The following is a 15241-nucleotide window of genomic DNA, read 5'->3' as shown; positions in this document are numbered from 1 at the left end:
ACCTCCAGAACTAACGTTCCTCTCAGCACTGCACATCTTGCCCACTTTGAAGACAGGAAGTCCTGTTTCGTGAGAGGAAGCATATGTGTGCCAAAGTGTGTGCACGTGTGTGTGTGTGTGTGTGAGAGAGAGAGAGAGAGAGAAAGAGAGAGCTTACCTTCCGATAAGGGAGAACTCGCCCACAACGCCAAGGCGTCGCATGGCACTCAGGAGTCCTCGGACGGTCATGCCTTCGCAGAAGCAGACCACCACTCTGGCCTTGGGAAGCCGCTCTCGGAGCTTGCGCAAGAGTCGGTCAAAGCTCTTCTCCCCAGCGTTGCTGTAGATTTTGTCGGAATGGGCGATGCAGAGGCCTTCCTGGGCAGCCAACTCTTTGAAAGCATCCATTCCACTCTCCCCATAATTCCCTGTCCAGAAACAATCAGCAGATGTTCAAGACAACCACAGCAGCAATGACACTTACAAACTGGAATAAGGACTTGTTAGTCACCGGGAATGGAGAGAACAGATTTTCCAAATAATTTGTAAATATAACTAGGACTGAAAGAAGATCTGGCTGGATTAAAGAGAGCAATCAAATGTAACCAATCAACTCTGAAAATAATGAGAAATTATCTAAGCTAGGGCATTCACAATGAAACAAGTTTTGTGAAAAGAAGGATTGCTGCTCTATTGTACAAGCATGATTAATAGTGGTTGTCCCAGAATTTAACCATGCAGGAGAGATCAGCACATGGGCTAGGGAGGTCATACTGGCACAAGGGGAAGGCCTGTTTCTTTGCAGACTCGCTTAAGCTGGCTGCCAGGCTAAGAGGCAGCCGCTTTCATGGTGATACAAAGCCCTGCAACATTTCCATGAAGAGTGAGTAGGCAAAACAAAAGGAACACCTGGCCAGGCAGGAGATCAGTAGAGCAGAAACAGCTACAGGGCTTAGTCAAAATCTACCATCCTCTGATGAAGTGATGGAATTACGGGAGATTTGTGCCTTATATTTTGGTTTCTATTGTATATCATTCTTATGATAAACTACACTTTTAAAAAACTGAAAACTCATAAAAATCAATGAAATAAAACAAACCTCACACTTTACCAATTCCCTATGTTCCCTGATGACTTTAGCCCCCACCTTAGGAGCCTCTAGCTCCCTACTCCTCTCCACAAGTTTGGGGATTTTACTACCCATGTGAGTGATGCAGCCAATACTATGTCCTTCCAGTTTCTCAACCTCCCCCAACCATTGATATTTCCTGTGACCCACACACATCCATGATCACACTTTTGACCTTGTTATCACAGATGTCTATAATATCTCTGAATGCAGATGTCGAACATCTCAGACTCTGTTTCCTCCTCTTATCTTTCAAGCTCATATATTCTACTACCCCTACTGCAATATTTCTTCAACCTCATAAAAAACTTCAGCCCCATTAACCTTTCTATTTTTTTTCCACCTTCCCTCTCACTTCCCTCTTAGCTCAGCTTAGATTTCATGTTCTATCATCATAATCACTCCCTTGCAAATGCCTTAACTTCCTTTTGTTTTCCTAACAAAACCCTAGTGCTAGTTAAACCCAACCATCAACCTATTCCATGTGTACACCTGGGCATTTAAATGTGGCTGGAACAAAACTCAGCACTTTTCTGTATGGTTTTATTTAAAATTCATGAGCACACATACCAAAAGGGATACTCAATAGTAAAAGGAAATTATACTACATGATCCCTGTAAATAAATATTCTTAGTCTCTAACATGATTATTTTCATCCTTACTCTTCTCTCTTCAAACCTCCAAACTACCGGCCCCACTCCACCCCTCATCTCAGCTGGGGTCCTTATCTCCTATTTTAATAAGAACACAAAAACAATTAGACAAAAACTAATTCAGCTACCCACTACAGTATCTACAAACATTTCTTCGTTGGTATTTATATTCTCTGGCATTTTTCTAGTTCAGTTACAAGTTTGAAGTGTGTCTGCTTCAGGATAGAACCAGCCCCTGCTCACAATCACTAGATCCCACCACCTTTGTCTATTCAAGGATTTTCTCCTGCAGTTGATCCCTTTCTCTTGGATAATCAATCAAAAAGAACAACATTCTCCTGGTTTCTTCACCATTTACTGACAGCTCCTCAGTGTGGTTGCTGATTTTCCTTCTCTGCTCCCCTAAATATTGTCATGCCAGGATTCTGTCCTAGGAAACTTTCTCTTCTTCATCTATACTCTCGTCCTATGTAACCCCATTTAGTTGCATGCCTTCAAATACCATTTGAATACCACAGTTGAATCCCAAGTATAGATCTCAGACTGAACTGCCCCTTGGAGCAAAAGACTAGTTTATTCAATTTCCTACCTGTTATATTTGTTTACAGACATTTCAAACTTAACAAATCTAAAAACCGAAATAGAAATTTTTCCTTGTCTACCTTGAAAATCTCCTTCCAGACATCTCCTGTTAATAAATAATGGCTTTATCCACCAAGCTGCTCAATAACGAAATTTAGGAACTGTTTTGATTTCTGTCTTTTCCTCACATTCCAGACCCATTCTTGTAGACATTATTTCTGGAACATTTCTAATCCAATCTCTCTCCTCTATTTCAACCTCTGCCACCCTAAACTATGTGTTGAGCCAGGTTCCCCAAAAACAGAGCCTGAGATGAAGATCCTTGTTCAAGTAATTTATTGAAGAAAAGAGGAGCAAGAGAAGCAGGAAAGGACAGGAGGGCAGAGCTAAACAGAAATGTCATCTCAGCTAAAGGTCAGCTTCAGGCTGCTCCCGCAAGGAGCTCAAGTACACATGATACCATAGTGTTAACTCCACCTTCACACAAGGGAGCCCCCCCATCAGTCAGTCATTGGCTAAGGTCTGCAAGAGGAGAGAGGAGGCATAGCTGCCCAGGAAGGTGAGAACTGGGACTGGTAGAAGCTATCTCTGATAGTAGCTGGGAGACTGGTGCACCCAGAAGGTAAAGGGAATCTAGACAGGCCACTGACTGCATCCTCTATACCAAGTAACTATCAGCTCTTACCTAGACAACTGCCCTTGCTTCTTGATTGGTCTCCCTGCTCTCACTGTTGTTCCCAATGATTCGTTACACATCTAGCAACCAAAGTCATCTATTAAGGCATAAATCAGATTATGTCACCCTTTTACAGAAAACTCCAATTGCTTCCCAAAATCTTGGAATGAAACTATTAATAAAACTCCTTCCCTGAACTCCCTGGCTGCACATCGACTGAATCTTTCAACTTTCCGGCCCCATCTCTTCCCACTTCCCTTCCCTCACCTTCTCTGGCCCCATAGCCATCTTTCTCTTCCCAAACTCATCCATGCCTCTGGGTTTCCATAACCTGAAAAGACCCTCTGCTACCCAGTGTTTTTATTAATCATATCTCAACAAAGATATCACCTTCTCTGAAAAGCTGCTTCTGATCAATTAGCTTAAAATAGACTACCAGTAAATCCTAAGAATGTCCTCTGTTTTTACATCAGTATAGTCATGTGTTGCTTAATGAGGAGGATATATTTGAGAAATATGTTGTAAGGTGAATTTGTCATTGTACAAACATCATACAGTATACTTGCACAGAATTAAATGGTACTGCCTACTACACATCTAGGATCTATGGTATAGCCTATTGCTCTTAGGCTATAAACATGCACAGCATGTTACTGTACTAAATACTGTAGGCAACTGTACAAACAATTGTAAGTATTTGTGTACCTAAACATATCTAAATATAGAAAAGGTATAGTAAAAATATGACATTATAATCTTATGGGCCCCCTGTCATAAATGTAGTCTGTTGTTGAACCAAAATTTTATTATGCAGTACATGACTGTACATATACCTGATTTGTATTTTATATTTTCCTCTTCTCCCTAGATGATAAGCTCCATGAGGACACTTTTTATGGCTTGTTCAATGATACATCTTTAGTATTTAGGATAGTTCTAGATACTTAAATGCACAGAAAAAGTGCATTTGTTGTAATAGCCCAATAGAGAAATAGATACAAGTTATAAACAAAAGCAATTTAAACCAAATAAGTAAAAGTGGGTAAAAAGCATATGAAAAAAAATCACTAACATTATTATCAAGAATACCTTAAAGCAAGACATTATTAGAATGCCAGAATTTCAAAGATAAATAATACTCAGTATGGCATGATATAAATATATTCACTCATGGTGAAAACAGTTCAAACTTTTAGTGGACAATTTGGCTGTGGTTTTCAAAAATTTTTAAGATAAATATCAGGTAAGTGTAACAATTATTTGGTCCAAATAATTGTAAAAAAAAGCACTTAAGACTTAGATTTCAATGTCTATAAAAGTTTCATGAGCATTGTAATGAAACCTAATGAGATATTGATGTATGTTTGAAAGGAAAGCTTTCTTATTTCCTTTTTTGTAAGATTAAATGATCAAATTAATGTATTTTCCTCTTAATTCAACCACTTTCAGTGACCTAATTCAGTCCAGTGAAGCCCAAACGGAAGCATTAACACATCACAAAATTCCTCAGTTCCATGGACTGTGGAAACATGTCAGAGCCCAGACAAGAGACACTGACTGATTATAAGGGAGAAAACTGCAGCTGGCAAGTGAATGCCTCCTTCATCTGCAGACGGGGGCATGAGGAAGGAAGTCAGGCGCTTCTTTCTTACAATAAATGCAGGATCAGGAATCTACAAGGTAAATAGACATCACAGCAGACTCTTTCAGTGAAAGTCACTGTCAGTCTGTCAGAAGATTATGTTACAAGGAGAATAATTTTACTGCTAAGGTGCCCACTCTTGCACTTCAATCACAAAAATGATTTTGCTTCTTTATCAAAACACCTGCAGGTTAAATGAGCAAGAATGTTCTTTGCATTAGAATGAGAAAATCCTTACGTTTTAAATGTAGTAAAGGCCTTAGATATACTCGGTCCAAACCCCTCAGTTTACAGACAAGGAAATTGAGGCACAGAAAGGTGAAATTGTCGTGAATGGGCATGAAGCTTGTTGATGTTAGAACTGGAGCAGTTCTACATGCTCTGACTCCTAGGTTACTGCTTGTTTCTCTTAATAACAAAAAGCAATTAAACGTGTATATTTTCATAATTTAACATGCCCAAATAAGTCAATTGATTCCATGAAATGTTTGTCCCAATTTCTGAATATACACCTTCTTATTTGGACAGCAATTCTTAACTATACAATTGATAGAGAGCTAAGTATTACACATTGGACTATGTTTAGACTGCACGTTTCTCTCATGATGCTTAAAAGGCTCCAAACTCACATATAAATTTCCATGACAGTAGCCCTAATGTACGAGGAACAATGACTTGTACTTTTATAAATCTTTAAACTAAAAATTACATTTGTCAACATTATCTTATTTGGTTGTCAAAACAACCCTATTGTACCCATTATATTGATAATAGTACTACATGTAAACAGCATAAGAAATTAAAGGGAAACCACCTCCATTGAGCTTAAAATTGCTTTACTTTAATTTACTAAAAACAAAACTAATGACATGACAAGGACAAGTACAAGTATCTAATAGAGGTGCTACGGATTAGGAATCAGGAAAACTGCCTAAAAGAAGTGCCACTTGTTCTGAGACTTAAAATATAAACAGATTTTCCATAAATAGAAAGAAACTAGGGGACATGTACTCTTTGGCTGTCTACCAGATCACGAGCAAACAATGTCAGACTGAAAATAATACACTCTGTCACAAGCCCACTCTCTGCCCCCTCCCCTACATTCTGCCACTCAGGCATTTCCTTGCCTGTCCTTGTATTGAAGAATTTATCTAGATAACTTCTTTGTATCTAGTATCTACAGCCTTGAAGAAAGTTGTGAATATATAGGAAAGTGACTTATAATAAAACCCTAAAAAAAAAAAAAAGGCCATGTAAGTGTAAACATTCAGGGCTGGTAGAGAGCTGCTTATTTTCCTTAGATAAGCAAATATTTAATTGAACTCTTAACCTGAAAAAAAATCCCTGTGCTCTGCCCTTTAAGAGTTGCCAAGAAATATTGGACATTGGCTCTTCCTTCAGTCTGATGAATATTTACTATGTCTGGCACTGGGCTAAACACCTAAGCATTTCATTTATTCATCACAATAACTTCATACAGAAGTTATAACCCCTCTTTTATAGGTGAGGATGTGGAAGCTCAAAGAGGTTAAGGAACTTGCCCAAGGGGACACAGTGGCAGATCTAGGATTTAACATCTATTTCAGAAGTTCTTGCTCATAACCACCATTTTATGCTGCTTCCTCTGTGAACTTAAAACATAAGTGTGAGGGCACGGCACAAGCACACAAAATATCACAACAATACTGAGCCATATATGCTATGTGAGAAGACATAAATATCATAATGCTAGATTTTGGGATAAGAGAACAGGGATAATCAGAGAACACCTCTTGGGAAAAGTAGGACTAAACCTGGGCCTGGAAGAATGTGAGCAAAAGGTTGGCATTCAGGATGAATGGGAGTGAATGTGAATCTTCAAGAGGTATTTTTAGAGGTAATGAGTAGAGAAGTCCCACTGAAGCAGAAGGGTCACGATTTATAGAATGACACTGTATAAAGATCTCTAGTGAGGCATCTGGCACACCACTACCAGATAGCAAAGTGGAAACGCGCTATGTGTTGTGACATCGTACAGATTTTATAACAGACTTAATCACTGTTGTGATGTTGCCTAAATCCTAGAGAGTGTGAAAGAAAGAGGAGAGCGGCATCTGACAAAGTCCATAAAATATAAAATGTACTATGTTGAAAAATCTTAATTTTTATCTTAGTTATGTGACAAAAATGATTCACAGAGAATAAATCCAGATATGCTCTAAACTAAGCTTCTAGACAGAATTGATGGGGATATTTATGAGGGAGAACATGAGGTTTACAAAGAAATCCCTATTATAATATTTGAATGATAATAAAAGTATTTTAAAATAATAGAAGTAGGAATTGTTGTCTATACGAGGGTAAAGTTAAGAAAAGCACTAAAATGGGGGTAAAAATTGAAACTATTTCAGAAGAGAAAAAACAAGGGCTACAAGTCAGAGTTTTCTAAGCTGCATATGATTTTGAAAAGTCAGATGATGATAATTATCCAGCCAAGTCAACAGAAATTCATTTGTAAAAGATTGATTTGTAGTGATTTGGTAGCTAAGTTTCACTGAGTCATGAAATACAATTGTATTGGATTTCATAACCACCTGTATGAATTGACATCATACAGGTAAAAAAAAATAGGCACTGAAAACTAGGTCTTATATTGATTTTTTCCTTCTAGTTCTAAAATATGGGGGACACATTTAAGAAATAATCTGTGCTTCATTTGGTGGTGAAAGTCACATTTCAACCATCATGTGGAACTCAGTCCAAATCCTGTTATTGCATCTTCTTACACTTTCTTGGTCAAACAACTGTATTCAACACTGCTCATTTTTCCATGTCTACACATCAGTTATATAAAGGGAAACATTCGTACTGGGAAAATATGTAGATATTTATTCACTTTTGTTAAAAAAAAGAAAAAGGAATGTTTTTACTTCGGAAGATCTACTAGTCTTGTGCACTAGACACTCTTAATTCCTGCCATATTTCATGTATACCCAGTCTCCTCTGATGGTGAATCTCTTCCTGGTCTGGTTCCTTTGGGCATAGACCAGTCTCTACCAACTGACTAGTATGCCTTCTGGCATATCTTGAACAAAGAAAATATTATCCTATTTTTAAAAGAATTCTAGGAAAGTTTTTATTTCTCCTTCATGTTTGAAGAACTTGGCTAGAATGAATGGATAAAGAAAATGTATGTATACAGTATGAAATATTATTCAGCTATAAAAAATGAAGTCATGTCATTTGCAACAACATTGATGGAACTGGAGGACATTATATTAAGAGAAACCAGGCACAAAAAAGACAAATATCACATGTTCTCACTTATATGGGGGAGCTAAAAATTGATCTCATGGAGATAGAGAGGAGAATAATGGTCTCCAGAGGCTAGGAAACATAGTGGGGAAAGGTTATAAAGAGGAGATAGTTAATGGGTGAAAAAATACAGTCAGACAAAAGGAATAAAATCCAATGTTTGGTAGCAAAACAGAGCAAGTATAGTTTAAAAATATTGTATATTTCAAAATAACTAGAAGAGTGGAATTGGAATGTTCCTAACACAAAGAAATGCTAAATCCCTGAGGTGATGAATATACCAATTACCCTGACTTGATCATTACAAATTGTATGCTTATATCAGAACATCAAATATACCACATTAATATGTACAACTATTATGTATCCATTAAAATTAAAAAAATTTTTAAATTAATAATAAAAAAACTAGGGCACTATATCTTGTGCCATTGTAATATCCAATCCCAGAATGGTGCTTTTGTCCAGGGGTCAAATCTGTGACTGCTGGCTCCCCGTTGCCCCTGCCAGGTGGGAAGGAAGCAGAGAATCCTGTCACTGGTATATGCCCCATGGTCAGGTGACCTGCCCCTTTCACTGCCACCCAGCACCTGCTGCTGTGGCCTGGGGGATCCCACTTAACCACACTTCTTGTGGGACCTGGGTAGAGCAAGCACCATAGCCCTTGACACCCACTACCACTGCCGCTGACTAAAAGGCCCCAAGCAGGATGAAAGCCAGTGCAGCTGCAGCCTTTGGATCTGAGTGAACAGCACACCACAAACCCATGCCATCTTGCTTATGTGCCTTTGGCACAGAGCCCTGCACTTGCCCTACTGCATGGCCTCCTTGACCTGCAAGCACATGTGAGCACTGTGCCCTGCAGACCTGCTCCATTCTGCATAGGCACCCTGCCTCGTGAGTCTGCTCTGTCCTGGGTCCCAGCTCTACCCTGCATGTGAGCTGTGACCCACTAGCCAGCTGAACACTGAGGGGTCACTCCCTTCCATGCCTTATGGGCCTATGGGGTCACTATGCCCTGTGTATCTGCTACACCCTGCACCGCACCCTGCACTGATCTTGCGCCTCTCATGTGCCTGGCACCTCAACCATCCAGGCCTGCATGCATGCACACCCTGCCCAGCAGACCCCTTCCATCCCACATGCATACCCTATCCTGCTAGCCAGCCACATCCCACATGTGCATCTGGTGCCAGGGCCTGGCTTTGCCACAGCAGCATAGTGACAATCACAGGGAAACAAGGGAGACACAGCACAGCAACAGAGCTAAAGGCTCACAGTACATTGCCCCTCTCCTGGCTGGCCAAGCTTCTGGAATGAGACTCAAGCACATTGTCCATGGATACATCCCTATCTCCCTATCTTCACTGAGCAACAGAGGTCCCAGCAGAGGAGAACAGGTGTGCCATATTGGCTAACTGTTTTGAGCTGAGAGAAAAGACCCCAGATGAGAAGGAACCAGCATAAAAACTCTGGCAACATGAAAAAACAGGCTGTCTCAACACACCCAAAGTTTGGATCAATAAACTCCAACCAAAAGGAAATTGCTGAAATGACAGCTCTGGAAATCAGATTATGGATGGCAAGTAAGATGAATGGAATTGAGGAGATGGTAGAAAACCATCTCAAAGAAACAAACAAAAAATTCAGGACATGAATAAAAAATTCACCACAGATAGATAACAGAAAAAAGATAACAGAACTGAAATAAATGAGAGTCATTTAGGGAATTTCAAAGTACAGCAAAAAGCTTTAAAAACAGATTAGACCAAGAGAAGAAAGAATTTCCAAGCTTGAAGACAAGGCTTTTGAAGTTACCCAGGCAGTAAAAAATATAGAAAAAAGAACAAAGAGGAATGAACAATCACTGAGAGAAATATGGGACTATGGAAAACAAACAAATATAAGACTCACAGGCTTCCCTGAAGAAGAAGAAGAAAAACCAACAAGCATGAAAAACCTATTTGAGAGAATAATAGAGGAAAACTTCCCTGGTATTGCTAGAGATTTAAATATCCAGATACTAGATGGTTGTCAAACACCTGGATGATTCATAGCAAATAGGACATCATCCAGAGACATAGTCATAAGCCTGACTGAAGTCAAAGTGAAGGAGAAAATCCTGCAAGGTGCTAGACAAAAAGCAATAACTACTTACCAAGGGAAACCCATCAGACTAACAGCAGACCTCTCACAGAGTCTTTTCAAGCCAAAAGGGATTGGGGTACCATTTTTCATCTTCTTAAACAGAATAACTGCCAGCCAAGAATTTTGTGTCCTGCAAAACTAAGTTTCATAAGTGAAGGAGAAAGTCTTTCCCAGACAAGCAAACACTAAGGGAATATGTCACCACTAGACTTGCTCTACAGGAAATGCTTAAAAGTGCTCCATACATGGAAAATAACAATCAATTCCCATCAATATAAAAATACTCAAAAGTTAAAGCTCACAATTCTTATAAAACAGTAACACAAGGAAGAAAACAAAGCAACTAGGTATCATTCAACATGATAAACAGAACAATATCTCCCTTATCAATAATAACATTGAACATAAATGGTCTTAATGCTGCATTTAAAGGATATAGATTAGCTGAATGGATGGAAGAACACACTCTAAATATATTCTGTCTCTAAGAAACCCGTCTAACTCACAAGGATACTCATAGACTCAAGGTAAAGGGATGAAAAAAAATATTCCATGCAAATGGAAACCAAAAGTGAGCAGGAGTAGCTATTCTCATATCATATAAAATGGACTTTAAATCAACAATGGTAAAAAAAAAAAAAAGACAAAGACAATCATTATATAATGATAAAGGAAGCGATACAGCAAGAAGATATAATAATCCTAAATATATATACACCTAACACAGGAGCTCCCAGATTCATAAATCAATCTAACCAAAGAAATAAACAGCAACATCTTAATTGTTGGGGACTTCAACACTCCACTGACAGAACTGACAGACCATTGAGGCAGAAGAACAAAGAAACACTGGACTTAAACAGGACTCTAGAACAAACAGATTTAACAGACATCTACATAACATTCTACACCCAAACTGCAGAATATACTTTCTACTCATCAGCACATGGGACATTATCCAACATATATCATATATTAGCCCACAAAACAAGTCTCAGAAAATTCAGAAAAAGTGAAATCTTTCCATATATCTTCTCAGATCACAGTGGAATAAAACTAGAAAACAACACCAAGAGAAAATCTCAAATCCATACAAAGTCATGGAAATTAAACAACCTGCTGCTGAACAATCCTTGGGTTAATGATGAAATTAAGATGAAAATAAAAGATTTTCCAAACTGAATGATAATCATGACACAAGCATTCAAAATCTATGAGATACAAGAAAAGCGATGTTAAGATGAAAATTCATGGCCTTAAATGCTTACATCAAAAAGACAGAAAGATTACAAATTAACCACCTAATGTCACACCTCAAGGAACTAGAAAAAGAACAAACCAAAAGCAAAGCTAGTAGCATAAAGAAATTAAAAATCTCAGAGCAGAACTAAATGAAATCAAAACCAAAAAAAAAAAAAATACAAAGCATCAACAAAAAGTTGGTTCTTTAAAAAGATGAACAAAATTGATAGAGCTCTAGCTAGATTAATCAGAAATAGGAGAGAAAGGACCCAAATACACTCAACCACAAATTAAAAGGGAGACATTACAACTGATACCACAGAAACACAAAATATCATATGGGAATACTATTAAAATGAAAATCCCTATGCAAATAAACTAGAAAAGGCAGAGGAAATGGATAAATTCCTGGAAACACACAATCACCCAAGCCTTAATCAGGAAGAAATAGAAATTCAGAATAGAACAATAACATGCAGTGAGATTGAAGCAGTAATAAAAAATATTCCAATAAATAAAAGCTCCAGAGTAGACAGATTCACAGCTGAATTCTACAAGACCTACAGAAAAGAATTGATACCTATCCTACAGAAATTATTCCATAATATCAAGAAGAAGGGAATCCTCCCTAACTCATTCTACAAAGCCAGTATCACCTTGATACCAAAGCCAGAAAAGGACACAACAAAAATAGAAAACTACACATCAATATCTCTAATAAACATTGATGCAAAAATCCTCAACAAAATACTAGGAAACCAAATTCAGCAGCACATCAAAAAGATAATTCATCACATTCAAGTGGGTTTCATCCCAGGGATGCAAGGATGGTTTAACATATGCAACTGAATAAATGTGATTCACCATATAAAGAGAAGCAAAAACAAAGACCAAATTATCATCTCAATAAATGCATGAAAAGCAGTCAATAAAATCCAGCACCCTTTCAAGACAAAAACCCTGAACAAAGTAGGTATAGAAGGAATGAACATACCTCAAAATTATAAAAGCTATATAAAACCACAGCCAATAGCATACTAAATGGGAGAAGTTGAAAGCATTCCCCCTAAGAACTGGAGTAAGACAAGGGTGCCCATTGTCAACAGTTCTATTCAACATAGTACTGGAAGTCCTAGCCAGACCAATCAGGCAAGGGAAAGAAACAAAGAGTATCTAAATCAAAAAAGAGTAGGTCAAATTTTTACTTCTCACTGATGATGTGATCTTGTAGCTAGAACACCTTAAAGACTCTACCAAAAGACTCTTAGAATTGATAAATTCAGCAAAGTTTCAGGTTATAAAATCAGTATACACAAATCAGTAGCATTTCTATATGCTAATAAACATCAAGCTGAGATTCAAATCAAGGACTCAATACCATTTACAATAGCTACAAAGAAAATAAAATACCTAGGAATATACTTAATCAAGAGGTGAAAGATCTCTACAAGAACTACAAAAAACTGATGAAATAAATTATAGATGACAAATGTAAAACCATCCCATGCTCGTGGACTGGTAACATTAACATCATTAAAATCTCCATACTGCCCCAAATGATTTACAGATTCAATGCAATCCCAATCAAAATACCAATGTCATATTTCACAGATCACCAAAAAATAATTCTATGCTCCATTTGGAACAGAAAAGAGCCCAAATAGCCAAAGCAATCTTAAGCAAAATGAACAAATCTGGAGGCATCATATTACCTGATTTCAAATTATACTGCAAGGTTATAGTAACCAAAATGCATGGTACTGGTAAAAGTAGAGACATAAAATATGGTATATGTATATAATGGAACACTACTCAATTACAAAAAAAAAATGGTAATCTAGCACCTCTTATATTATCCTGGATAGAGCTTGAGCCCATCCTCTGAAGTGACGTATCACAAGAATGGAATAAGCACCACATGTACTTGCCATCAAATTGGCACTAACTGATCAACACTAAGGTGCTCACGTGGTAGTAATATTCACTGGGGGTTGGGGGGTGGGGGTGGGTAAACTCACAACAAATGGATGCTGTGAGCATTCTATGAGGGAAGGGCAAACCTCCATCCTGACTTGGGTGAGGCAAAGTCATAACATGTAACCAAAATGTTTGTACCCTCATAATATCCTGAAATAAAAAGAAAACAAAAGTAGAGACATAGACCAATGAAACAGAATAGAGAACCCAGAAATAAAACCTACCTACAACCAATTGATTTTTGACAAAGCAGACACCAACCTACCTGGAGATAGGAAGCCCTATTTAATAAATGGTGCTGGAAAAATTGGATAGCTACATACAAAAGAATGAAACAGAATCGCTATCTTTCACCATATACAAAAATTAATTCAAGATGCATTGCGCACCGTTTGGGGAGTGGTTACACTTGAAGGTGCTGACTCGGGAAAGGGGGGGTGGGGAAAAAAATATGAAACTATTGTTTTTAACTTGCACTGTTCACTTAATAATTTTTCATGAATATTTCCCATATTATTTCATATCATTGTACAAGAAATAATGTATACATTATGAGGACATACTGTATCTAACAAGATATACTGTTAGACTCTTTGATTCTGTAAAATTAAATTAAAAAAAAAAAAGATGGATAAAAGACTTAAATGGAAGGATGAAACCATAAAAATTCTAGAAGAAAATGTAGGAAAAACTCTTAACAGACATAAGCCTAGGCAACGAATTTATGACTAAGATCCCAAAGGCAAATACAGCAATAACAAAAATAAATAAATGGGACATAATTAAAAAGCTCTGCACAGCAAAGGAAATTATGAGCAGAGTAAATAGATAACCTACAGAATGGGAGAAATATTCATAAATTATACCTCCAACAAAGGGCTAATATCCAGGATCTGTAAAGAACTTAAACAAATTAGCAAGAAAAAGCCAAACAATCCCATTAAAAAGTGGGCAAAAGATGTGAACAAAAATTTTTCAAAAGAACATAGAAAAATGGCCAAAATACATGAAAAAATGCTCACCATCACTAATCATCAGGGAACACAAATTAAAACCACAATGAAATATCACCTTACCCTGGTCAGAATGGCCATTATTAAACAGTTAAAAAACAATACCTGCTGGCATGGATATAGCGAGAAAGGAACACTTATACACTGTTGCTGGGACTGCCAAATAGTACAACCTCTATGGAAAACAGTATGGAGATTCCTCAAAGAAATAAATGTAGACTTACCATTCGACCGATCAATTCCACTACTGGATATCTACCCAAAGGAAAAGAAGTCATTTTATCAAAAAGATGCCTGCACTTGAATGTATATTGCAGCACAATTCACAATTGCAAAGATATGGAATAAGCCTAAGTTCCCATCAAGTCATGAGTGGATAAAGAAAATGTGGTATATGTATGCACCACAAAATACTACTCAGGTATGAAATAATATCTTTTGCAGCAACTTGGATAGAACTGGAGACCATTAACCTAAGTAAAGTATCTCAAGAATGGAAAAACAAATACCACCTGTTCCTCTCTCACAATTGAGAGCTAAACTATGGGCACACAAAAAGGTGGAAAGGGCATTAGAAAGCAAGAAGGGGAGAGAGTGGGAGGGGTGAGGGCTAAAATTTTACCTATCAGGTATAATGAACACTATTCTGGTGACAGGCACACTAAAAGCCCCAATTTAAGTGTTATACAAGGTATCCACGTAACAAAAACATTTGCAGCCCTTAATATTTCAAACTTTGAAAATAAATAAAAGGTAAAACTAATAAAAAAAGAATTCTGGTGAAGAAAGTTGATTTCATAGCACCTTCTAGAATTCTATTGCAATATTCGACATCCATCACTATTAGAAAATTCTACTTTTTGAGCTAAATTCCTTACAATAAAATCTAAATTCATTTCCTCTT

The 15241-nt window shown here is 37.5% G+C and overlaps 1 protein-coding gene across 2 annotated transcripts in view; it reads right to left on the bottom strand.

The window, feature by feature from the left end:
* GRM1 (glutamate metabotropic receptor 1) overlaps positions 1–15241 on the bottom strand; it is a 350013-nt gene that overhangs the window by 239137 nt on the left and 95635 nt on the right. For both annotated transcript variants that reach the window (XM_069488836.1, XM_069488837.1), the window contains exon 2: positions 158–407. In XM_069488836.1, coding sequence (XP_069344937.1) covers positions 158–407 — 250 coding nt within the window. The remainder of the gene's footprint in view (positions 1–157; positions 408–15241) is intronic.

This window comes from Eulemur rufifrons, chromosome 15 (assembly GCF_041146395.1).
Source record: "Eulemur rufifrons isolate Redbay chromosome 15, OSU_ERuf_1, whole genome shotgun sequence".
In the NCBI taxonomy this organism is placed as follows: Eukaryota; Metazoa; Chordata; class Mammalia; order Primates; family Lemuridae; genus Eulemur; species Eulemur rufifrons.
Note: the sequence above shows the minus strand (reverse complement) of the source record. Positions and strands in the feature narration are given on the sequence as shown.